The 25,507-nt window shown below is 58.0% G+C and overlaps 1 protein-coding gene across 2 annotated transcripts; it reads left to right on the top strand.

Annotated features, from left to right (window-relative positions):
* The first annotated feature begins 435 nt into the window (after window positions 1–435).
* TCF7L1 (transcription factor 7 like 1) lies at window positions 436–24,231 on the top strand. Of its 2 annotated transcripts, XM_069877481.1 has the most exons (12): window positions 436–498; window positions 603–663; window positions 1,955–2,085; window positions 18,124–18,207; window positions 18,360–18,492; window positions 19,574–19,676; window positions 20,164–20,247; window positions 21,010–21,153; window positions 21,240–21,399; window positions 22,301–22,408; window positions 23,017–23,077; window positions 23,151–24,231. In XM_069877481.1, the coding sequence occupies exons 3-12, from the start codon at window positions 2,020–2,022 to the stop codon at window positions 23,594–23,596; spliced, it is 1,389 nt and encodes a 462-aa protein (XP_069733582.1). In that variant the 5' UTR covers window positions 436–498; window positions 603–663; window positions 1,955–2,019; the 3' UTR covers window positions 23,597–24,231. The 2 variants fall into 2 exon arrangements, with proteins under 2 accessions (XP_069733582.1, XP_069733583.1); XM_069877482.1 differs by lacking the exon at window positions 18,124–18,207.
* The last annotated feature ends 1,276 nt before the right edge of the window (window positions 24,232–25,507 follow it).

Genomic DNA, 25,507 nt, shown 5'->3' with positions numbered 1-25,507 from the left:
GGGTCGGGGGACTCCGAAGCGGGTCTGGGGGCTGGGATCGGCTCCAGAGAGTCTCCGGAGAGGGTCTGGGGGCTGAGATTGGATCCGGAGCGGGTCTGGGGGCTCCGGAGCGGGTCTGGGGGCTGCGTGGCGGCCGGGCCGGGGGGCTGCGGGGGCGGTGCTGCCCGCCCTGCCCCCGGTGTCGGTTTGCAGCCGCGCTCCTCCTCCCGCTCCCGGTCGCCCCGCATTCCCGGGGCCCGCGGGGCCGGAGCGGGCGGCGGGGCCGGACCCCAACGATGCCGCAGCTGGAACCGGCGGCGGGGGGGGGGGGGTGGGACGGGGGACGGGGACGATCTGGGGGCCCCCGACGAGCTCATCGCCTTCCAGGACGAGGGCGAGGAGCAGGACAAGGGCGCGGGGCGCGGCTCGGCCCACGGGGACCTGGACGAGCTCAAGTCCTCGCTGGTCAGCGAGACCGAGAACCGCGGCTCCGGCCCCGGCTCCGGCTCCGACTCCGAGGTGGGAAACGGGGGGGGGGGCTGGGGGGGGGGTTGGGGGATTGGGGGAGGAGGTGCCCCCCCCCCCCCCCCCGGCCGGCCCCGCTCAGAGCCCTCTCCCCGCAGGCGGAGCGGCCCCCCCCGCCCCGGGAAAGTTTCCAGAAGCCGCGGGAGTACTTGGCTGAAGGTACCGGCTGCCCCCCCCGGGGTCTCCCCCCATCCCCGGAGTCCCCCTTTTCCTCCTCACCCCGCTCCCGGTCCCCCTCGGTGCCCCCCCCCCCCCCCTCCCCACCCCGGTCCCCCCATCCCTCCACGGAGCATCACCCCCCCACCCCCACTCCTCACCCCGGTCTCTGTCTCCAACGACCCCCCCGGGGTCCCCCTCTCTCCCCACCCCGGTCCCCCTCGCACCCCTCGCTGCCCCCCCCCTCCCAGCCCCGGGGTCCCCCTTCAGTGTCCCGCTACCCGTATCCCCCCCCGAGTGTCCCTCTCTCCTGTGACACCCCCCCAGTGTCCCCTTCGTGTCCCCCCCCCCTCTCCGTGTCCCCCCCTCCTCCTCTCCGTGTCCCCCCCCTCCTCCTCTCCGTGTGTCCCCCCCTCCTCTCCGTGTCCCCCCCTCCTCTCCGTGTCCCCCCCCCTCCGTGTCCCTCCCGGTCCCCGCGGGACCAGCCGAGACTTCGCAACTTCTTTGTTTGCGCCCCCGGCTGCGGCGGGACCCCCCCCCCCGCCCCCCTCCGGCATCCAGCCCCGTGTCCCCCCTCTCCGTGTCCCTCTCCCATCCTCAACCTTGGAGTGTCGTCCCCCCCAGTCCCTGTCCCCCCCCGCTGTGTCCCTCCACTGTCCCCCCCTTCGTGTCCCCCTTTCCATGTCCCCCTTTCCATGTCCCCCCCATTCAATGTCACCCTCGTGTCCCCCCCCCGTGTGTTCAACTCGTGTTACCCCCTCCCGTGTCCCCCCTCTCTCCATGTCCCCCCCCGCCACTGGCCCCTTCCCATCAGTGTCCCCCCCACCGTGTCCCCCTCCCTGTGTCCCCCCACCCCCCGCCTCCACCCACAGAGGGACCCACGATCCCCCCCCCCAAAATGTCTCTATCCTTGCCCCATGGCAGCATCCCCCCCTCCACCCTCCCCAGCCCCCCCCTTCCATTGCAGCATCCCCCCCAGCAGAATCTTCCCCCCCCCCCCAGTAGCACACAGACCTTCCCACTCCATGGCATCGCCCCCCCTCCCTTCCATGACCCCCCCCTCCCTTCCATGATCCCCCTCCTTCCATGGCATCCCCCCCCTCCCCCTTCTTCCATGGCATCCCCCCCCTCCCCCTTCTTCCATGGCATCCCCCCCCTCCCCCTTTCATGGCATCCCCCCCCCCCTTCCATAGCGTCCCCCCCATGGCATCCCCCCCCCCTCCTTCCATGTCACCCCCACCCCAAGAGTCCCCTTGCCCCCTGCCCCCCCCTCACCCCCCCCTTCTCTCCCCAGTGGTCCGACGACAGCAAGATGGGGGCTTTTTTAAGGGCCCCCCCTACCCGGGCTACCCCTTCCTGATGCTCCCCGAGCTGGGCAGCCCCTACCTCGCCAACGGAGCCCTCTCCCCGGGCGGTGCCCGCACCGTAAGTGCCCCCCGAACCCCCTGACACCCCCCCCGAACCCCTTGACACCCCTCAATCCCCCTGACCACCCCCCCAGTTCCCCCTTTTCAGGGATGCTCAGCCCCCCCTTGGGCTCCCCCCAAGCCTCACGCCTCCCCCTCCAGGAAAGCAACATCCTGGCGTTCGAAAAATAGGAAGAAATTTGCTTTATTCCTCTTGTTTTTGGTTCGGTTTGCCTCTTCCCGGGGGGGCGCAGGGGGGGGTGTGCACCCCGGAGGGGGTTGGGGAGTGCCCAGCCCGAAACCTGACCCTGAGCTGCTCCGCTTTTCTCATTTAAAAGGACTCCCTGCGACTTTTTCAAGCTCTTAATGGGCTGACATTGTCCGTCCCTCCTCGGGCTTTGGAAAACTGGTGGAGCAAATTGAGCGAGCATTAAAAGGGGGAGGGGACACAAAGGAGAGCGGGGATTGACACCCCCCACCCCCCCACCCCACCCCTCCCAGTCCTCAACGACATCCCTCTACACCCAAACCATCCCAAGCACCCACCTGGACCAGACCTGTGAACCTGGACCCAAAATCAGAAGCCTGGAGCACATCCCTAAGCCTGGTCCAGACCCCTAAAACTGGACCCGAATCATAAACCTGGACCAGACCCATGAACCTGGACCAGAACCGTAAACCTGAATGAGATCCCTAAGCTTGGACCAGATCCAAAGCCCTGGACCAGCCCCCTAAACTCCGCACCACATCCCTAAACCTGGACCAGAATCAGAAGCCTGGACCAGAACCAAAAACTTGGACTAGACCCATGAACCTGGGCCAGATCCTTCCAGCTGGACCGTGACCATAGACCTGTTTGAGATATCTAAAACCTGTTTTAGCAATCTAGACCTATTTTATAAACATCAGTCATTTCCCATATGCCCTTCTCCTGCCTCAGTTTCCCCTGCCAGTGCCCCCGATAGCATTCCAGGGTGGATTCTCTGTCCCCTGGCCGGGATGTGATGCCCAGCCATGGTACCCACCACCTGCCAGGCTGGATCCTCACCCCTTGCTCCTCTTTTTCTGCGTGTATTCCAACTCCGGAGCAGCCACGGTGACACCTGATGACTTTAGGCACATTATTTGCTGGGGCTTCTTGCGAAGCCACGTTGCTGTATGGGATGGCAAAACCTGTTGGGGTCAGAATGGCTTAAAATCCCCCGGCGCGGGCTCGCTGGCTGGGATCCTGCTTTCCAGTGGCATCGAGTGGGGAGTTTTCCATGTTTGGGGAGTTTCCTTGCTTTTGGTGTATTGGAAGGAACTGGTTTGAATGGCTGCAGAGTGTAAATCCTGGGATGCAGAGGGCAGGGGGGTCATATATCATATCATATCATATCATATCATATATCATATCATATCATATCATATCGTTTTTATATCAATATTCCCGACTTTGGGCAGTGTCCGGGTGCCAAATAAGGGTTATATTCCCAATTTTTCGCTCTTGGTGTTACCACAATCTGGAGGTGATGCGCAACTGGCCGTGATCCCAAAATATCAGCAAGGAATAAGGAATAATTAAAAGGGAGAGGGGTTGGGATTCATAGGGAATGATCACTAATGAGGATTTAATGAGTCCCAGAGAGAGGGGGATTAGCAAAGAGGAGCTGGAGCTGCATCCTGGGTTTGGACCGGGAGAAGTGGGGATGGGAATGCCCTGGATTGGGGCCAGATCCTGCTGGGTCCAGACATTTCTATGCAGAGCAGAGCCTGAGAGGCGTCGCGATGGGGGCAAACGTGGGGTGCTGGGAGGCTTTTGTGGGTGCTGGTCGTGTACAGGAGGGCTCTTGCAGCTGGATTTTGGTGCGGCACCGCGGCAGGTGAGAACCTGCTGTATCCTGTGGCCACTCGGACGATGGAAGCGCCCCAGCTCTGTGCCGCTCCCCACACCTCGTCCTCTCCACACGCGCCCACCAAAGCGGCGACGCAGGGATCCGCTGGATCCTGGGATAACGTCATGCTGCAAGCCTGGACTGGGCCCACCCAGGCACAACATCCTCGATCCCGTACCGGATCTAGCCAGGCACAGCATCCTCGATCCCATACAGGATCCATCCAGGCGCAGCATCCTTGATACCGTACAGGATCTAGCCGGGCACAGCATCCTCGATCCCGTACAGGATCCATCCAGGTGCAGCATCCTCGATCCCATACAGGATCCATCCAGGCGCAGCATCCTCGATCCCGTACAGGATCCATCCAGGTGCAGCATCCTCGATCCCATACAGGATCCATCCAGGCACAGCATCCTCGATCCCATACAGGATCCATCCAGGTGCAGCATCCTCAATCCCGTACAGGATACATCCAGGCGCAGCATCTTCAATCCCATACAGGATCCATCCAGGCACAGCATCCTTGATCCCATACAGGATCCATCCAGGCGCAGCATCCTCAATCCCATACAGGATCCATCCAGGCGCAGCATCCTCGATCCTGTACAGGATCCATCCAGGCGCAGCATCCTCAATCCCATACAGGATCCATCCAGGCGCAGCATCCTCGATCCCGTACAGGAGCCATCCAGGCGCAGCATCCTCAATCCAGTACCGGATCCATCCAGGCGCAGCATCCTCAATCCAGTACCGGATCCATCCAGGTGCAGCATCCTCGATCCCATACAGGATCCATACAGGCACAGCATCTTTGATCTCATACAGGATCCATCCAGGCGCAGCATCCTCGATCCTATACCAGATCCATACAGGCGCAGCATCCTTGATCCCATACAGGATCCATCCAGGCACAGCATCTTTGATCTCATACAGGATCCATCCAGGCGCAGCATCCTCAATCCTGTACCGGATCCATACAGGCGCAGCATCCTTGATCCCATACAGGATCCATCCAGGCGCAGCGTTCCCACACAGCAGCGTTGCCCAAGGGCACCGAGCTCTGCACTGACAAATCTGCCACCCGCCGGCTCCGAGGCAAGATCCAACATGTGGAGCGCAGAGGTGGCAGGAGGTGGGAGGCCACCCAGCAGCCCCTAGGACACTGTTTTTTTCCCTGTTTCCTTTTTATTTCCCCTGCCTGCTGTTGGAGGAAAAGCTTATCCACAGGATCTGGTCATCCTGGTGGTCATGGCATCCTTGCAATCCAGGGTGGTTGACCAGTGTGACTCTACTGGATGGAAACGGAAGATTTTTTTTGAGGAAAAATACCCCAAATCCCAAATAACTTCTGTGCGTGTGAGATGCTCTGAGGAGGTGGGTGAAGGATGCTGGGGTCTGAGTTGTCTGTGGATGCAGATGTTGGACCAGGCAGCGGCAAAACTACTGGAGGACTTTGGTTTTGGAGTCATGGGCCAAGCACTCTTCACTCCATAATATTTATAAAGCTGGAATATATTTCTAAATCTGGAAAAGCGATGCCTTTCCACACCCTGAACCAGGAGCATCACCTCCACCCCTGTGCTAAACTGCTGGCAACCAAAGCCATGAGATGCTTCTGCCCTTCGTCTGGGTTAATTCACCTTGCTCCAATATCACCCCTGTTATTTCCAAACGGGACCCTGGAATTTGGGATGTCTGCTCTGGAATCACTCCTGGTCATTCCTGACCGAGGTGGTATTTTTTCAGGCTCCTCTAAGCTGGGAGAGGAATTTGGCCAGGTCTGATGATGGCATCGCTGGTTGGAGCAGCATTTTAGCTTGGCTTCCCACTGGGAATTGGGGACCCCCAAGATGGGATTTGATTCCGTGAGAGCATCGGAGCCGTGATTCCCCAAAATATGAGGGTACCCAAAGCGGGATGGAAAAGCAAAGCACTGGGAATCACGAGCTGGATGGATGCAAACCCCTGTTGCCACCACGCCAGGTCTATCCCATTGGGATCATTTGGAACTGATGTCTTGCATCTCAAGCTCAGGACAAGCCGGATCTGTTCCGGGGCAGAATTGCACCCCGGTATCCTCTGATCCCTGGTCTCCTTCTCTGTTCCTTGGTCTCCTTCTCCGATCCCTGGCTTGGGAAAGGATGGGAACCAGCTGCTTGGCGTCCCCAAACCAGGCATGGAAGGCAAAGGTGAGACCACGCATGGACAGAGAAGCAGAACCCCGCTTGGGATTGTCATTAATTCCCAAAAAAACCCAGTTTAACCCCAGGAATTCAAGGCTGGAGGTGAGTATTTAAACAAATCTCAACCTTCCTCAGGCATGGAAATTCAGCCCAAGCACCCAAACAGCTCCCTGTGGTGCCACGCCGCTGTAATTAATGCAATTAATGCACATTGCTGGGTTGCGGCCATGAAATAAGTGAGGGGAAAAAAATAGAACCTGGGCTTGTTCTGGCTTTTTTTCCCCCCGTTCCTGGGATGAGCTCGCGATCCCGGCTGCAACACAGAGGCGGATCTGTCTGCGAAAGAAAATATATCCACTTCACCGTGCAGCTGCCAAGGAAAATGATTAAAATCCACATTTTTGGCAAGAAAAAGGGTTGCTCCCCAAACCGGGCGGGTCTTGCTGGAGGCGGCGGCGGCGCTGGCTGAGAGGAGAGCTTGGCGTGCGCTCCGTGGGGTGTGGGATGGAGGTGTTGGGATGAGGGGATGTTTATTCGCGTCGTGGGGCTTGGTGTCCTCGATTCAGTGGAATATTTTGGGGTGAGGGGGGTTAAGCACTGGTGCTTCCAGAGCAGAGGTGGCTGCCCCATCCCTGGAGGGGTTCAAGGCCAGGTTGGATGGGGCTTGGAGCCCCTCATCCAGTGGGAGGTGTCCCTGCCTGTGGGACTGGATGGGCTGTGAGGTCCCTTCCAACCCAAAGCGTTCCAGGATTCTATGACATTTGAGAAGATTTGAGTTGAAAATCGCGCTTTGGGGGAGTTTGGGGAAGCCTGTGAGGGCGTTTGGTCTGGAAGTCACGTTTTTGGGGCATTCATGGGGGGGGCTTCGGTGTGAAAGTCGCGCTTTGGGGGATTTGTGAGGAGAATTGGGGTGAAAGCCACATTTTGGGGGCGTTCGTGAGGGGGTTTGGAGTGAAAGTCACATTTTTGGGGGCATTCGTGAGGGGATTTGGTGTGAAAGTCGTGCTTTGGGGAGATTTGCGAGGAGGTTTGGTCCGAAAGTCACATTTTCAGGGCATTTGTGAGGAGAATTGGTCTGGAAGTCACATTTTCGGGGCATTTGTGAGGGGATTTGGTGTGAAAGTCACATTTTTGGGACATTTGTGAGGAGATTTGGTGTGAAAGTCATATTTTTGGGACATTTGTGAGGAGATTTGGTCTGAAAGTCACATTCTGGGGGCATTTGTGAGGAGATTTGGTCTGGAAGTCACATTTTCGGGGCATTTGTGAGGAGATTCGGTGTGAAAGTCACATTTTTGGGGCATTTGTGAGGAGATTTGGAGTGAAAGTTACATTTGAGGGGCATTTGTGAGGAGAATTGGTCTGGAAGTCACATTTTGGGGGCATTCGTGAGGGAGTTTGGAGTGAAAGTCACATTTTGGGGGCATTTGCGAGGAGATTTGATGTGAAAGTCATATTTTTGGGGCATTTGTGAGGAGATTTGGGGTGAAAGTCACATTTTCGGGGCATTTGTGAGGAGATTTGGTCTGAAAGTCACTTTTTGGTGGGTGTTTGTGAGTGGATTTGGTGCGAAAGTCACATTTTTAGGACATTTGTGAGCGGGTTCGTTGTGAGAGTCACATTTTTGGGGCATTTGTGAGGAGATTTGGAGTGAAAGTCACATTTTTGGGGCTTTCATGAAGGGATTTGGTGTGAAAGTCACATTTTTGCTGGGCATTTGTGAGGGGATTTGGTCTGACAATGACTTTTTGCTGGGCGTTTGTGAGGAGATTTGGTCTGAAAGTCACATTTTTGGGGCTTTCGTGAAGGGATTTGTTGTGAAAGTCACATTTTTGGGGCATTTGTAAGGGGTTTTTGTGTGAAAATTGTGGGTTTTGGGGAGTTCGAAGAGGGTGTGAGGAGATTTAGATGAGGGTGCGGAGGCCCTGCCCCAGGTTGCCCAGAGCAGTGGTGGCTGCCCCATCCCTGGAGGGGTTCAAGGCCAGGTTGGATGGGGCTTGGAGCCCCTGATCCAGTGGGAAGTGTCCCTGCCCATGCTGGGGGGTGGAACTGGATGGGCTTTAAGGTTCCAACCCAAACTATTCAATGATTCTATGATTTGTCCTTCACCGACTGTGCTCTGAGCACCTCCTTGGGAATTGTGGGTTTATTTGGGATTCCCCCCTCCTCCGCCCCCCGGCAGCACAGAGGGAAATATATCCATATTTCCATGTATTTCCCACCTGGAAAAAATGGAGGAAAAAGGCTTTTTCACACTTTTTGGCTTCTTCACCTCGCTCCATGCAGTTGCGGGGCCGCTTGCATCCCTCCTTGCAGCAAACTTTCCTCCCAGCAGCAACCCCTCCCGTGCCTCAGTTTCCCCATCTCTGCCTGTTGAGCCTTCGCGCACAATGGCTTCTTTGTGTCTCCTCCTTAATTATGCTATTCGGCTAATTACCCCAGGGTTGGGGAGGTTTTTTGGGCTAAATGAGACCTACAGGAGGTTTCCACCAAACTCCCCCCCCCCCCCCCCCAACTTCTCCCTCCTCCCTTTTCCAACACGATTCCCAAATTAAAGCAATGAAGTAAGCGCTCCAGGCGACTCTCATAAGACCTGGGTTTGTTAAGGGGAATTAACGCGCATTCATCATCTTTCTGGTATTCTGAGCAGCTGCTTTTCATTAGTTTCCCTTCCTTGAAGTCACTGGCGGGAGCAGGGGGAAAGAGGAACCCGGAGAGAAGTCCGCGGCGCATCCCGGCTGGAGGATGAGGAGGGTTAAGGGCAAGGGGAGGTTGGACTTGTGTGTCCTGGCTCTCTGTGCTCGGATTGGGGTTTTGGGGTGGGATGGGCTGAGTGAGGAGGAAGAGGAGATGATGATGTGTGGCTTCATGGTTTGCTTTAGTTTTAGGTTGTTTTCTTGGCGGCGATGTCACCCTGAGAATCCCACCCGGACCCGTGGTGGAGGGCAAGGGAGGTGGACAGGCTGGGATGCGAGGGGAATGGGTGTTATATGGGTACTACTGGGGGGGTACAGGACCCCCCAGTGTCCCACGAGTGCTACTGAGGGGGGTGTTGGAAAGCCAGTGTCCCATGGGTGCTGGCAGGGGTACAGGACTCCCTCCCCCCATTTCTCACAGGTAGTCCTGAGACCCCCCAGTCTCCCATGGGTGCTGATGGGGGGGTACAGGACCCTGTCGCCTGGGCGCTGTGTCACCTGTCTGGATGCAGAGCTGCATCTCTGGAGATGCCAGGCCCCCAGATCATGGGGTGTGTGGTTGGCAGGGGGCACAGCAGGGCGATGTGACCCCCTCTGCCCCAAATTTCCACCGTGGTGTAACTTCCAGCAACTTTTTCCATCCCTTGGATGAGCTCTTAAACATTTTCCACTTGCAAAATTCCACCCAGGAGCTCAAGAGCCCGGTTCAAACACCTTTCCTGGCCACCTATTGCATCCCGTGTCCCCCCAAAAGCGAGGATGCTCTGTGGCGGACTTCAGAGCCGCTGGGATTTTGTCCACCAGGACCCTGAGCCCTTTGCACCCGCTGGGATCCCCCGGCGCAGATGCAGCCGCCTCCTGAGCGCGGGATGAATGGAGCCATTGAGCGTGATGGACGGGAGCTGAAAGCTGCAGACAAAAGCCGTGGGGCAGCGGGAAAAACTTGGTGGTGTCAGGTTTGGGGAGCGAGGAGGGAAGTGCTGGCAGCCCAGGATCCCGGCTTGTGCCACTTTAGTGGCTGGATGTGTGTGTGAGGGATGCTCAGGGTGCCCGTGGCAAAGGATGATGCTCGGGGCGCTCGTAGGTGAGAGAAGCTCGAGGCATCCATGATGAGGGATGCCTGGGGCACCCAGGGGTGGTGGATGGTTCCACAGGCAAGGGATGCTCAGGGTACCCATGGCGAGAGGTGCTTGGGGCATCCCCGTGATGAGGTTGCTTTAGGATGAAGCTGAGCCCCACGAGCTGCCTGGGAGTTGGCTCGGCCAGTGTCCTGGCAATGCTCCAGTCCCCACGAGCCTCATCCTGCTTGCTTCCATGTCTCTCATCCTGCTTTTCCTCTGCGGAGCCACAGACGGGGCCAAACAGTGCAGCAGACGCACTCGGCATCCCTGGCACGGCAGCGAGGGGATCTGTGACTCAAGATAAGGTCAGCTTTAAGCACCACCTCTCCAAACTCATCCTAAATAGGTTGGGGGTGGGCTGATTTTTCAGCTCCCAGCCTTTTTTTCCTGGTTTCCTATCCCAGTGCCGTTGGTATTTCCCACCTGGATCATGTCAGTGTCTGTGCTGCTGGCTTGGGCTGCACCGTGGGAACAGTCGAGCATCCTTTATCGAGGGGTTGCAAACTCCTAGCGCTGCATCCATCCGTTCCCACCCCAAAATAAGTGTCCCCTCTTGGGATGGCCTTTGCCTGGCTTGCGTCACCCTGGGAATGCCAGGAGGTGACACTGCGAGCCGTGGGGGCAACCTGAGCTGCAGCATCAACCCCCCATGTATCCCCATTGCAGCCCTTAAAAACTCTAAATCCCGATAGGAAAATAAATAGCCCGCCCAGGTATTTTGGGGGTTCACTTTGGTGGGATGCAGGGATGCTGGAGACCCCCCAAAAGGACTCGTCTCTGCTGGAAACTGCCGTCCCAGGCAACATCTGGAGGAGATTATTCAGCTGGGAAGCAGCTTGGAGGGGAGCAAGGCGGGGAGAGAGGAGGGGGCGAGGATTTATGGCTTGTTTCTGGGGCTGTAAATCCCATCTGGGATTGGGATTTCTCCCTCCCTAATTATCTGCGGGGAATCAGAACGTGTCGACTCCTCGTGTGGGGATGAGGGACGGGCGATGGGCTGTGCGGGGCTTTTTGAGTTTTCCTATTTTTCTTGGGTGATTTATTTGAGCTCAATACCTGGCGCAGGGGGGGAAAAACTAGGTCCCCTCTTCCCATTTGTTTCCAGCCCCTCCCCTGCCTTCATTTCCAGCTCCACAGGACCAAAACATCCATGGATTGTCTTGCCCGGCTGCTTCCCTTTCCTTTTCTCATCAAGTGGGACATGCTCTCCCCATCCCATGTTTGCCTTCAAGAAGGAGCTTTTCCCTGCCTTTCCCTCTTCCCCTTCCCCTTCCTCTTCCTCTTCCCCTTCCCCTTCCCCTTCCCGATGCTGCTCAGCATCCAGGATGCTACAAGACCATCCAACACCCAGACAAAGATTTCCAGGGGCTCTGTTAAACTTCCCACAAAGCCCCGTTTTCCACCCTGCTGCCCGGTCTCCCCCAGCACAGTTTTAGGATGTATTTTTTGGGGAAAAAAGGGCTGGAGCGGAGGCAGGAGGGGGCAGGGCGAGCTGTCAGTTATCCCGCAGCTGTGTAAACAGCCTGGGAGCGAGGAGGGCTGGAGGGCTCCGCAGGGGTTCCCGTTCGGACCTGCCGAGCCTGGAGGCTTTGCAAGACCCTGGGAATTCGGGCTGGAAAAGGGGATGGCGTGGGGATAGGTGATTTGGGGTCACCGTCCCCCACCAGGGACAGAGGTGGTGGGGAGGGATGGACATTTAGGATGTGCTGGTGAGATGCTTCCCCAGGTGCTTTCCCGCATCTGGGATAGGGATGAAGTGGCCAAAGGCCGGCACCTCATGGATCTTCTCCATGATGCCAGTGGTTTCCTTGGGCTTCTCTTCAGGCTGGAGCATGTTCAGGCAAGGGAGAGGCCAGCACGGAGGCTTTTCTGCCCCCAGCAACTGCAGGTTGTGTCTGACCTGGAAAAACGGTTGCTCAGGTCCTAATCAGTTCTTTTTTCTCCCAAAAAGAGAGGCCAGTGGCCTCCATGACTGAGCCTTGGAGCTCAGCGGAGGGGAGGCTGCAGTGGACAGGGACGTGTGGCAGCAGGACAAGTGATATTGGGATGGGGAACATTGGGATGCGCGATGTTGGGATATGGAGTGTTGGGATGCATGATGGCATCTTGGCTTGGATCAGACCCGGCGTGGCCAGCAGGGCCAGGGAGGTTCTTCTCCCTCTGGACTCGGCCCTGGGGGGACCGCTCCTCGAATCCTGGGGTCAGTTCTGGCCCCTCACCACAAGAAGGATGTTGAGGCTCTGGAGCGAGTCCAGAGAAGAGCAACGAAGCTGGTGAGGGGGCTGGAGAACAAGGATTGCGAGGAGCGTCTGAGAGAGCTGGGGGTGTTTAGCCTGGAGAAGAGGAGGCTGAGGGGAGACCTCATTGCTCTCTGCAACTCCCTGAGAGGAGGTTGTGGAGAGGAGGGAGCTGGGCTCTTCTCCCAAGGGACGGGACAGGACAAGAGGGAATGGCCTCAAGCTCCGTTCAGGCTTAACATCAGGAAAAAAATTTTCACGGAAAGGGTGATTGGTCCCTGGCAGAGGCTGCCCAGGGAGGGGGTTGAGTCCCCTTCCCTGGAGGGGTTTAAGGGACGGGTGGACGAGGTGCTGAGGGACATGGGTTAGTGATTGATGGGAATGGTTGGACTCGATGATCCAGTGGGTCCTTCCCAACCTGATGATTCTATGTTGGGATGGGGAGCGCTGGGATGCGTGATGTTGGGATGGGGAACATTGGGATGCGCGATGTTGCGATATGGAGTGTTGGGATGTGCAACATCAGGAGGACAGGGAGTGCCTGGATATGGAACACCTGGATTAATCATGCTGGGATGTGCGATCCTAGAGCATGAGATGCTGGGAGATGCAATGCTGGGACACGGAGCACTAGGATACATGATGTCAGGGCATGGAACACCAGGACTTGAGATGCTTTGACATGGAACACCAAGACACAGAATGCTGGGACCTGCAATCCTGGGACATGTGATACCATGAGAAAAAATGCTGGGGTATTGAATCCTTGGACACACAACAGCAAGACACGCAGTGCTGGGACACATGATACCAGAACGTGCAACACCGGGACACGCAATCGTGGGATATGCAACGCCTGGACCCACGATGCCAGGACACACAATACTGGGGATGCCACAGCAGGACACAGATGCAGGATGCCGTGCTTGGACACCGTGCCAGCCCTGCTGCCCGTTGGGATTCTTCCAGCATCACTTTTCCCCTTCCCAAGTAAAGCATCTCGGCTGGGATCGAGCCCCGTGTGCAGAAGAGGAGAGGAAATCTGCTCATTAAAGCCCCTAATTGGACATTAGGGGATCCCGCGGTGTTTGTGCCTCCTCACCGGGCGCAGAGGCGAAACTCCCAACGCTGCGCGGCACGACTCCCCCAGCACACACCACCGCTGACCCTTCCTCTGGCTGCTGGGGCCACAGGGTGGGGTTGGACAACCAGACAGGAGCTTCTATTGTGGTTGTGCCGCCATGGCAGGGAAGGGGTTAACTCCCTGCTTCCCCCCCCCCCCCCCTTCTTTAATTGAGGGGTGGCTGGTAAGGAGGAACCAGAACTTTTGCTCTAATCTCTCTGGAATGTGACCGATTTTCAACTATTTTCTTCTTTTTTTTTTTTGACTTTCCTAATAGCTCCAACGTGGGGGCTCGCGCGTGGCGGGACAGGGGGAGCTGTGTCCGTGCTGGAGCCCAGGAGAAGGGGAGGGGGCTTCATTTTTCCACATTAGCACTGAAGCGTTCGCCAGCTCCCCCCCCCAACCTTTGTATATTTTGAAAGGGTCCCCCCCCTCGCCTTCCTCTCCCCTCCCCGGCCTCCTGAAACGGCTTCCAAATGAGAAGCAGCCTTTTCTCTCCCAGCCCTTCCCCAGCCGCCGTCCCCCAGCGGCTTCTCCGCTTACAGAATAGAGGAGAAAGCCCCCTTTGTCATGGGGGCGGCGAGGAGGGGCCCAAAGCGCCCGGCGAGGACACAGGGGCAGCTCCTGCCTCACCCTGGCACAGCCCTGGTCCTAGTGTGGTGGGAAAGGTGGTGGGACACCATCGGTGTCATCGGAGTGTGGCTACCAGGCTGCTCGGGGCGTCTCGTGGTGGCCATGGGGATGTTGTCACATCTTGGGCGTCATCCAAGTGCAGTCATGGAGATGCTTGGAGCGTCTTATGTGTTGTCCCAGTGTGGCCATGAGGGAGCTCAGGGCATCTCATGTTGGTCATTGGGATGTTGGGACATCTCCCAAGGGGCAGGGGACAGGACGAGAGGGAATGGCCTCAAGCTCCACCAGGGGAAGTTCAGGCTGGACATCAGGAAAAAATTTTTCAGGGAAAGGGTCACTGGGCAGTGGCAGAGGCTGCCCAGGGAGAGGGTTGAGTCACCTTCCCTGGAGGGGTTTAAGGGACGGGTGGATGAGGTGCTGAGGTACATGGTTTAGTGATTGATGGGAACGGTTGGACTCGATCCAGTGGGTCCTTTCCAACCTGGTGATTCTGTGATCTCACGTGTTGTCCCAGTGCAGCCAGGGGATGCTCAGGGCACCTCATGATGGCCATGGGGATGTTGGAACACCTTGTGTGTTGTCTCAGTGCCATTGACTGTCATGGGGATGACAGGACCTCTCATGTGTTGTCCTAGTGCAGCCATGGGGATGCCCAGGGCCCCTCATGCATCACTCCAGCCGCGGTTGCCACCGCAGCCCACCCGACAACATCCAAAGCCGAAACCTTCTCCCATCCCCGTGCTACTTTGGTGGGGTGGCAGTGTCAGCACTCGGCTCTTTGGAACCAGCCTGGAGTTGAACAGCAGCCAGACCCCAGGGCTTCCCCGCCGCAGCCCGGCACCTTTGATCGCCCACATTTGGAGGACGCATCAAAGCTGACGCTTTAGGAAATGTCTCCGGAGCGTGGGGCGTGCGGCAGGTCACGGCGCGAGCCCGCGCGGGTCACGGCACCGCTCGCATACCAAGCGTGCTCCAAGCACACATGGTGCCCTGGCTCCCTGCCTCCTCCTCCACAACCAGATCCGGTTACGGCTCCACGGCACCGCCGGGTCCGTCTCACCACTACTGTCCACCAGAATATGAGACAGGACCACAGGGAATGGCCTGGAGTTGTGCCAGGTCAGGTTCAGCTTGGACATTGCTTAGAGATGTGGTTTAGTAGTGGACAGGTACAGGTGGACTCGATGATCTCAAAGGTCTTTTCCAACCAAATGATTCCACAATTAGGAAAAATTTCTTCACCAAAAGGGTTCTCAGGCACCAGAATGACTGCCAGGGAGGTGGTGGAGTCCCCATCCCTGGAGGGGTTTAGAAGATGGGCAGTGGAGTTGCTCAAGGATGGTTGGACTCGATGATCTCAAAGGTCTTCTCCAACCAAATGATTCTATGGCTCTATGAAAAATCTCCTCGGGGAGAGCATCCGGAGGCATCAGGACTGAGGTGCTGGGCACCCCTGCACATGATGGGACCTGGGGTGCCTGGTTTAGGTGGTGGAGCAGGATTTTGGGGATCCCCAGTGCCAGTGGCTGCAGGAAGGGGTGGGTGATGGGAAATCCTCATCTCCGGCTTCGTTGGGTCTGTGCTGCTGTCCCCTGGTGCCGTTGGCACAGGGTGGCCCTGGTTTGCCAGCGGGATATCCCCATGGGCGGTGTCGGTGGGGATGGAGCTGGACCGGGTGCTGGCAGGAACGGGGGGGATGGAGATGGGGGGATACTGGAGACCAAGGTGGGAGGACTGGGAATGCGGGACAGGGATACTGGAAACGCAGGAGATGAGAGGGGTGCTGGAGATGCAGGAGGAGTTAGTGGAGGGGGGATACGGGAGGAGCAAGGGGGACACTGGGGATACTGGAGACCAAGGTGGGAGGACTGGGGATGCAGGGTGAGGATACTGGAAACACAGGAAGAGTAACTGGAGATGGAGCGGGGCTTATTGGAGATGTGAGGGATACTGGAGATGTGGGAGGAGTTACTGGACATGGGGGAATACTGGAAGAGCAAGGGGGATACTGGGGATGCAGGAAGGCGATACTGGAGAGCAAGGGGGGAAGACTGGAATGCTGGATGGGGGTACTGGAGACATAGGGGGGTAACTGGTGATGGAGGGGTTGTTGCTGGAGATAGGGGGGGATAGTGGAGATGGAGAGGAGGATACCGGTGATGGAGGCTGATACTGGAGATGTGGGAGGGGGATACTGGAGGGGCAAGGGGGGGATAGTGGAGATGGAGTGGGGGTTCCTGGAGGAGCAAAGGGGATGCTGGATATGCAGAAAGGGATACTGGAGATAAGGGCTGATACTGGGGGTGGAGGAGGGGATGGAGGGAGTGCAGAAGGGACACTAGGGGGATACTGGGGATGCAGGAGGGATGCTGGAGATGGGGGATGATGGGGGGGTTGGTGCTGGGGGGCATAGAGGACACTTTGGGAGCTGCCGGAGGCGATGTGGGCAGGGATGCATCCATCCAGCCGTGGAAGAGTTAACACTCCCCTCCGCTCCTCCCTGGGTTTTCCTTCCCCAGCTGCTTCGGATCAGGAAGGTTTGTAGTGTGGGGAAATTCCTGCTCGCAGCTGCAGCCTGTCCAGGCCACATTCCCCAACCCCGGCATCTTGGGACGCGCCGCCCTCCCGCCGGCTGCCGGGAAATGCCTCCGGCCTCTCCAAAACACCACACAAAGCACCTTTCTTTTGGGGGCCACTTCCATCCAGGGCCAGGGAGACCGACCCACGTGTCGCAGCGAGGTTCAGCCCCGGGAGGGGGAAGAACTCCTGGAAAAAAACCCATATTTGCTTACCCCCCACCATCCCTTGCTGCAAAATTGGGCTGATTCCTTGCGCTCTGGTCTGGAAGTTGATGCTGGTGGCCCAGGAACTGGGATGGCAGCTTGCACCGGGCGTCACCGTGCAATAAAACATCTGGGTTTGGGGTGGGGAGAGGTGGCCTCGGCGCAGGAGAAGGGGGGATGGCTCCTCAGCAAGACAGTGGCGCATCCCAAACCACCCCAAGGGCGAAGCCCCGTGCATTTGGGATGGAGCTTTGGGGCAGAAGTTTGGGATTTAGGGCCTCGCGCTGTTTTGGGAGGAGGTTTGGAGTTTACATTTTGGGGCTTTGCACCATTTGGGGTGGAGATTTAGGACTTGGAGCTCTGCTTTTGGGACGGAGATGTGGGAGTTGGGATTTATGGCTGCGCACCATTTGGGGCAGGAGTTTGGGATTTAAGGTCTTGTGCTGTTTGGGGTGGAGTTTTGGGACTTGGGGCTTTGGATTTGGGGCAGAGATTTGGGGCTTTGCACCATCTGAGACAGAAATTTGGGATTTAGGGTCTTGCACCATGTGGGGCAGAGATTTAGGACTTGGGGCTTTGCATTTGGGGTGGAGGCTTGGGATTTGGGGCAGAAGGTTGGGATTTAGGTCCTTGCACTGTTTGGGGAGGAGGTTTGGAGTTTAGGATTTGGAGCTTTGCACCACATGGGACAGAGATGTGGGAGTTGGGATTTATGGCTTCGCACCATTTGGGGCAGGCATTTGGGATTTAGGGTCTTGCACTGTTTGAGGTGGAGATTTGGGACTTGGGGCTTTGCATTTGGGGCAGAAGTTTGGGATTTAGGGTCTTGCACCATGTGGGGCACAGGTTTAAAACTTGACTTTGCATTTGTGGTTGAGATTTGAGGTCTGGGCTTTGGGGCTCTGCACCCTCTGGGGCAGAGGTTTGGGGGTTGGGGTTTTGCACCATTTGAGATGGAGATCAGGGGGTTGGGATTTGGGGTTTGCACCATTTGTAGGGTCCGTAGGGGCTTGTAGGGGTGCAAACAACCCCACGTGCCCCCCAAACCCCTTTGCCACCAGCCCCTGGTGGCCTCCTTGGCTTGGGGAGTCCCAGCCAAGGGCACAGATGGGGATGGGGTGTTCGGGGATGGGGGGGGTTGTTTGGGGCTGAGGGTGTTTTGGGGCTAGGGGTGTTTGATTTGGGACTGGGGATGTTTTATTTTGATCTGGGGGTTGTTTTGGGGCTGGGAGTGTTTGATTTGGGGCTGGGGGGGTCGCTGTTTCGGGGCTGGGATCGTTTGAGCCTGGGGACGGTTGGGGGCCGAGGGGTGTTTGGGGACTGGGGGTGTTTAGGGGCTGAGATTGTTTGGGATTGGGGGTGTTCTGGGGCTGGGGGTGTTCCATCAGCCTGGCTCTCCTGCAGTACCTGCAGATGAAGTGGCCGCTGTTGGACGTGCCGGCGGGCGCCACGCTGAAGGACAGCCGTTCCCCCTCGCCCGCGCACTTGGTAAGAGCGGCTGCATCCCACGGGGTGATGCTTTTCCCGAGGGATAACCCCACTCCAGCCCCCCCGCCCCGTGATGCCAATACGGTGTCCACGGTGGGTTCGGGGTTTTTTTCGGGGTGTGGTTTCGCCCTCCCACGCGCTGTCCCTCACAGTCGAACAAGGTCCCGGTGGTGCAGCACACGCATCCCATGCACCCGCTGACGCCGCTCATCACCTACAGCAACGACCACTTCTCGCCGGGCTCGCCGCCCGGACACCTCTCACCAGAGATCGACCCAAAGACGGGTGAGCACGGGGCTGGGACCCGTCCGGGTGAGCAAAGGGATGCTGATGGGGGCCGTGCTGTGCTGAAACGGGGCGCTGTCTGTCCCACAGTCCCTCTGCTTCCCAGATTCCTGGTTGCTGGGTGGTGGGAAAGGGATGCGGCTGGTGGCCAGGGATGGGTCGGGGTGCGTGGGGATCCCTCCAGGGCTCCGTTTTGGTTATTGCAGCGTCCTCTCCCTGTGCAGATGGACGGGATGCTGGGAGGGAGATGGGATGCTGGGAAGGGAGGTGGGATGCTCAGAGGGAGATGAGATGCTGGGAAGGGAGGTGGGATGCTCAGAGGGTGATGAAGTGCTGGGAGGGAGATGGGATGCTGGGAAGGGAGGTGGGATGCTCAGAGGGAGATGAGGTGCTAAGAGGGAGATGGGATGCTGGACAACGGGATGCTCAGAGGGAGACTGAATGCTGGAAGGGAAATGGGATGCTGGACAATGGGATGCTCAGAGGGAGATGAGGTGCTGGGAGGGAGATGGGATGCTGGGAAGGGAGGTGGGATGCTTAGAGGGAGATTAGGTGCTAAGGGGGAGATGGGATGCTGGACAATGGGATGCTCAGAGGGAGATGAGGTGCTGGGAGAGAGATGGGATGCTCAGAGGGAGATGAGGTGCTAAGAGGGAGATGGGATGCTGGGAAGGGAGGTGGGATGCTCAAGGGGAGATGAGGTGCTGGGAGGGAGATGGGATCCTGGACAATGGGATTCTCAAAGGGAGATGAGGTGCTGGGAGGGAGATGGGATACTGGGAAGGGAGGTGGGATGCTGAGAAGGGAGGTGGGATGCTGGGAAGGGAGGTGGGATGCTCAGAGGGAGATGAAGTGCTGGGAGGGAGATGGGATGCTGGGAAGGGAGGTGGGATGCTCAGAGGGAGATGAGGTGCTGAGAGGGAGATGGGATGCTGGGAAGGGAGGTGGGATGCTCAGAGAAAAATGAGGTCTTGGGAGGGAGATGGGATTTTGGATGAAGGGATGCTTGGATGGAGGTGGAGTGCTTAGAGGCCACTGTGTTTTAACACTGCTTCCCGTTCATCCCTCCCTCTTGCTACAGGGATCCCGCGGCCGCCGCACCCGTCCGAGCTGCCCCCCTATTACCCGCTGTCGCCAGGAGCTGTGGGTCAGATCCCGCACCCGCTGGGCTGGCTGGTGCCGCAGTAAGGATGCGCTGGACCCTGGGCTGGGGGCTCACTCCCACCTCAATGTCCCTGTCCCCAGGCAGATCCCCTCAGCCCCTCATCCCCGAGATCCTCCTCCTCTTCCCACTTTTTCCCCTGTGAGCTCGGTGCGATGCCGAGGGCTCCCGCAGTGGTTGGGAAGGCAGGGAAAGAGGGGAGATTGAGATGAGATCTTGGGAAGAAATGTTTCGCTGTGAGGGTGGGGAGGCCCTGGCCCAGGTTGCCCAGAGCAGGGGTGGCTGCCCCATCCCTGGAGGTGCTCAAGGCCAGGTTGGATGGGGCTTGGAGCCCCTGATCCAGTGGGAGGTGTCCCTGCCCATGGCAGGGGTGGAACTGGATGGGCTTTGAGGTCCCTTCCAACCCAAACCACTCCAGGATTCTATGACTCTGCACTGCCAGGGAGAGTTCCAAAGGCCCCCAGGGATTGAGGAGGGATGTCTTTCCACTAAAGCTTGTGTGTTTGCAGGCAAGGCCAGCCCGTCTACTCCATCCCTCCCGGCAGCTTCCGGCACCCCTACCCTGCCCTCGCCATGAACGCCTCCATGTCCAGGTGGGTCTCAGCAGGGATGCAGGATGTTCCTTGGGTGTTCTGGACCTGACAGTGGGGTTTTGGCCACTTCCCTGAGGACAATGTGGGTCTCGGCATCAGCAGTGGGTGTTTCCAGGGAGTCCCTGCTCTCCACAGACACAGATTGGCCCCAGGAGGCTGCAGTGGCCTCCGTGGCCAAAAAGACCCCTGGGAGGGTGCAGATGGTCCCCTGGGTTGGGGAGAAGCGAGGTGTTCAAAACTCGTGCAGACATGGCACTGCAGGATATGGTTTAGTTGGCACTGTGGGGTTGAGCTGATGGTTGGACTGGATGAGCTGGGAGGTCTTTTCCAGCCTTAATGATTCCATGTTTTAGGCTGGACATTAGGAAAAAATTTTTCACAGAAAGGGTCATTGGTCCCTGGCAGAGGCTGCCCAGGGAGGGGGTTGAGTCCCCTTCCCTGGAGGGGCTTAAGGGACGGGTGGACGAGGTGCTGAGGGACATGGTTCAGTGTTTGATGGGAATGGTTGGAGTCAATGATCCTGATGGGTCTCTTCCAACCTGGTTATTGTATGATTCCATGATCCCATGGGCTCATGACATCCTTCAGTAGGGTCCATGTTGCCATCCTGCACAATCTGGGGTGGAATCCAGTGTAAAACCAGTCCCCCAGCTGGATTGAGGCTGGTGGCCTCTTATTGCAGGAGGATCTCGGGAGGGTTTGGGGTGGAACCTGGGGGCAGTTGGTGCTGACGAGCTCTTCCTTCCGCTCCCTCCGCTGCAGTTTGATGTCCAGCCGTTTCTCCCCACACATGGTCCCACCACCTGCCCACGGGCTGCACCCCTCGGGCATCCCACACCCGACCATCGTCTCGCCCATCGTGAAGCAGGAACCCACCCAGCCCAGCGTCAGCCCCGGAGGCAACTCGTGAGTCGGGGACAGGACAGCGCAGGGGACAGAAACTCGTCCCCTGGGTGCTGCTGGATCCTGACCCATCGTCCCACTGCTTGCAGGAAATCCCCCGTCACTGTGAAGAAGGAGGAGGAGAAGAAACCCCACATCAAGAAGCCGCTCAACGCTTTCATGTTGTACATGAAGGAGATGAGGGCCAAGGTGGTGGCCGAGTGCACGCTGAAGGAGAGCGCTGCCATCAACCAGATCCTGGGCAGGCGGGTAGGGACGTTTCTCCTGGCATTGCCTCGTGCTGCCCCGTCTGTCGCCTTAAAATGCCTTTCAGCTGCCTCCTCTGCCTCTGGTTTGGTCCCTTCACCTGCGGCATCGCTAGCCCGGAAGGTGCCAGGGAGCTGGTGGGTCCTGGGTGGCAATGGGGTGAGAGGTCTCCGGCCCCATGGCAGTGCAGCTTCAGGGTTTGCAGCGCGGCTTTGAGGTTTCCAGTGTGACTTTGGGGTTTCCACTGCAGGTTTGGGCTTTGCTGTGTCGACTTCGGTGGTCGCAGCGCGGCTTTGGTGGTTATAACGCAGCTTTAGGGGTTGCATCACAGCTCTGGAGTTATGCAGGACAGCTTGAGGGTTTCCAGTGTGGCTTTGAGGTTTCCACTGTTGGTTTGGGCTTTGCAGTGCAGCTTCAGGGTCTGCAGGGAGGTTTTGAGCTTTCCAGCGTGGCTTTGGAGCTGGTAGCACAGCTTCAGGGTCTGCAGGGAGGTTTTGAGCTTTCCAGTGCAGCTTTGGAGCTGGTAGCGCAGCTTCAGGGTCTGCAGGGAGGTTTTGAGCTTTCCATTGCGGCTTTGGAGCGTGGCTCTGGGCTTTGCAGGGCAGCTTTAGGGTTTCTAGCCGTGGCTTTGGGGTTTCCACTGCAGGTTTGGGCTTTGCAGTGTTGGCTTCAGTGGTTATAACGCAGCTTTGGGGGTTGCATCACAGCTTTGGGTTTTCTTCCATGGCTTCGGGCTTTGCAGCGTGGCTTCAGGAATTGGAGCCTGCCTTTGGGTTTTCCAGCACGGTTTTGGGGTTTGTGGCTCGGCTTTGGGGTTTTCAGCGTGCCTTGGCGGTGTCCAGCGGGGCTTTGGGATGTGTGGCACAGTTCTGGGTTGTGCAGCGCGGGTCTCTCCTCCCCGCAGTGGCACTCGCTCTCACGGGAGGAGCAGGCCAAATACTACGAGCTCGCCCGGAAGGAGCGGCAGCTGCACTCCCAGCTCTACCCGACATGGTCTGCGCGGGACAACTACGTAAGTGCAGCCCCCGGGGCCTGCTGGGAGGAGGTGTCCCCTCCTCACCACTTAGCATCATGGAATCTTAGAATAACCAGGTTGGAAAAGACCCATCGGATCATCGAGTCCAACCGTTCCTATCAAACACTAAACCATGTCCCTCAGCACCTCATCCATCCATCCCTTAAACCCCTCCAGGGAAGGGGACTCAACCCCCTCCCTGGGCAGCCTCTGACAGGGACCAATGACCCTTTCCATGATATATTTTTTCCTGATGTTCAGCCTGAACCTCCCCTGGTGGAGCTTGAGGCCATTCCCTCTTGTCCTGTCCCCTGTCCCTTGGGAGAAGAGCCCAGCTCCCTCCTCTCCACAACCTCCTTTCCCGCAGGCTCCTCTCTTGGAGCTGCTGCGAGGCTGCTCTGAGGCTGCTCCCCGTGCTCGGGGAGGTTGGTGCTGGGGGTCCTGGGGGTGGAGGGCGATGGATCTGAGTTGCTGGGGTTGCTGTGTCACCTTCAGCAGCTCCTGCATCCCTGTGAGCTGCTCTGGGGCACCGGCAGCCCCGGTTCTCATCCACCGAGCAGCTTTATGCGGCACAAAGCCAAAGAAGGCTTTATCTCATTTTCCAGGGCAAGAAAAAGAAGAGAAAGCGAGAGAAGCTGGCCCAGCAGCAAAGCCACGACACGGAGAGTGAGTATTGCCCTTGCGAGCTTCCACCCTCCTCCAGCTCTGTGTCACTCACGTTGTCCTCTGTTGTTTGCAGGCTCGCTGGCTTCCAAGAGCAAGAAGCCGTGTGTGCAGTACCTGCCGGCGGAGAAGCCGTGTGCCAGCCCCGCGTCCTCGCACGGCAGCATGCTGGATTCGCCCGCCACGCCATCGGCTGCCCTGGCATCCCCGGCCGCGCCGGCTGCCACCCACTCGGAACAGGCTCAGCCCCTCTCGCTCACCACCAAGCCGGAGGCCAGGGCTCAGCTCGCCGTGCATTCAGCCGCCTTCCTCTCGGGCAAAGCCACCTCTTCTTCCTCCTCCTCTTCTTCCTCCTCCTCCTCCTCGAGCCTCGGCAGCCCGCCCTCGCTCCTGTCCAGGCCCATTCCCTTCACCTCGGTGCCCTCCACGGCTCTCCTGTCCTCACCTCCATCCTTTGCGGCCGCTGTCCCATCCCCGCTGCAAACGCAGCCCCTTTCCCTGGTCACCAAACCCACTGACTAAGGGAAAAACTCATCCCTCCCTTGTCCCGTCCCGTCCATCCCCTCCCTGCTGTACGTTGCAGAAGCCACAATCAAGATTCAAATGCAGCCAAACCCATTATTGGTCAATATTTGACCCTTTCTGAACTCTTTTGTAAGCAGACTCTGCTCAGAGCTGCTGCCAGCAGTCAACCTAAAGACCGTTTTTATTAAAAAAAAGGAAAAAAAATGGAAAAAAAAAGATAAAAGAAACCCTCCACAACCTGCCGACGATGGAAATCTCCCACGAGCTGACTGGGGGCACGAGCCGAGTGCCTGTCGCTGCTGCAGGGTGCGGTGATGCCAACGGTCCAGCCCTCCCGTGCCAGCACCGAGCGTGGCAGGTGTCGAGTTGGGACCAGCGCTCCATCCCAGAGGCGAGAGCAGGATCACCGCTGCCTCAGGATGCTCCCAAATCCTCCCGTCCCACGGCTCTGCTCCCTCGCTTCATCTCGGCGAGGAGCCGGATCCTGCCCTGAGGATGCTGCGCCGTCCGCCCTGCTCCTTCCCACAGTGGTGCCGGGCTGGGCAGGATCCGGGGCTGAGCCCTGGGTGGGATTTTCTTTTTTTTCCCCCCTTAAATCCCTGTTATTTTTCACAAAAGGAAATAAAACGACAGCTGCAACTTGCTGCGTGAGCGTGGTCAGTGGGGGAAGCGCTCGGGCCGTGCCCATCGCCACTTTCTCCCTGCCAGTGCCGCGGGAAGCATCCTGGGATGCAGGACACGGGGCAGGTGTGGTCCCAGCTTGAGTACATCACCCCGCTGCCTCCATCGATGGGCAGGGGGTGGTTTTGGGGTGTTCGTCACCCAGCTCAGGTGGAGCGAGCAGGCAGCGTACGGCTTGGTTGGAGAGATCTGGGCAGGAGGATGCGAGGATCAGGTGAAATGGGTCAAGGTGCGTCCGAGAAGCTGAGGAGCAGGAGTTACCGGTGCCTGCCTCATGGCCAGGTTCTGCTCTGCCTGCTTCTTCCAAACTACAAATGAGAGAGCAGGATGAAAAAAGACCTGGCGCAAAGTCATCCCAGGGAGATGGAGAAGAGATCTTAGGGAGAAATGTTTTGCTGTGAGCGTGGGGAGGCCCTGGCCCAGGTTGCCCAGAGCAGTGGTGGCTGCCCCATCCCTTGAGGGGTTCAAGGCCAGGTTGGATGGGGCTGGGAGCCCCTGATCCAGTGGGAGGTGTCCCTGCCCGTGGCAGGCGTTGAATTGGATGGGCTTGGAGGTCCCTTCCAACCCAACACAGCCCATTCCATGATTCTGTGACCCAGTGGATTTTCCAGCTGATTTTAAGTTCTCAGCCAGTTCAATGCTTGAGCTACTCCAGGCTCACGTTTTCTTGCTAAAGTCACAGTTCTGTTTTCTGTTGCAGGTTTCATTCCGAGCTGCGTCGACCCCAAGGTGATTCCTGGCGTTCGTAGTCCTGTTTCCTTACCTTCCTGAATTTCTTGGCCATTTTCCATTTCCCAGGACCAAGACCGAGTCCTCCACCTGCCCCACGGCTGCTCCAGGGCCACCGCGGTGTCCTCGGCCACCCAGCCCACGGCAATGGGCAACGTCCAGTGACGGGCAGTGAGTCCTTCCTGCGCCTGCCAGCCCTCTGGGTCCCAACTTGGTGGGTGCTTTTGCTGACTCGGTGAAACATATGGCACCTTCTCCTCCTGTTGTGACATTTTTCTTTCCCTTTCCAGTGCCAAGCCGCCGCGGGAAGGCACCAGAGAAATATTTTCAGCAGATTGGAGCAGCAGCAGATGTAGAGGGGACCTGGGATCACATTGGTGTCTTGTCCTCAAGGAAGACGGCGTCTATGTTTAACAGATGTTGTGTAAGATGAGCATGTGCCATGGCATGAGGTAACCCCAGCAGATGACACCTGGATTTGAGGATTCTTATTTCCAT

The sequence above is a fragment of the Phaenicophaeus curvirostris genome, chromosome 27 (assembly GCF_032191515.1).
Source record: "Phaenicophaeus curvirostris isolate KB17595 chromosome 27, BPBGC_Pcur_1.0, whole genome shotgun sequence".
In the NCBI taxonomy this organism is placed as follows: Eukaryota; Metazoa; Chordata; class Aves; order Cuculiformes; family Cuculidae; genus Phaenicophaeus; species Phaenicophaeus curvirostris.
This window is presented reverse-complemented; position numbering and strand designations above follow the sequence as displayed.

What these genes read in the sequence shown, in the direction of transcription:
- TCF7L1 (XM_069877481.1), top strand. Translation starts at nt 2,020, where the DNA reads ATGCTCCCCGAGCTGGGCAGCCCCTACCTCGCCAACGGAGCCCTCTCC. An exon ending in CCCCGGGCGGTGCCCGCACC is followed by an intron (nt 2,086 to 18,123) that starts GTAAGTGCCCCC and finishes GCTCTCCTGCAG; the next exon opens with TACCTGCAGATGAAGTGGCC. An exon ending in GCAAAGCCACGACACGGAGA is followed by an intron (nt 23,078 to 23,150) that starts GTGAGTATTGCC and finishes TGTTGTTTGCAG; the next exon opens with GCTCGCTGGCTTCCAAGAGC.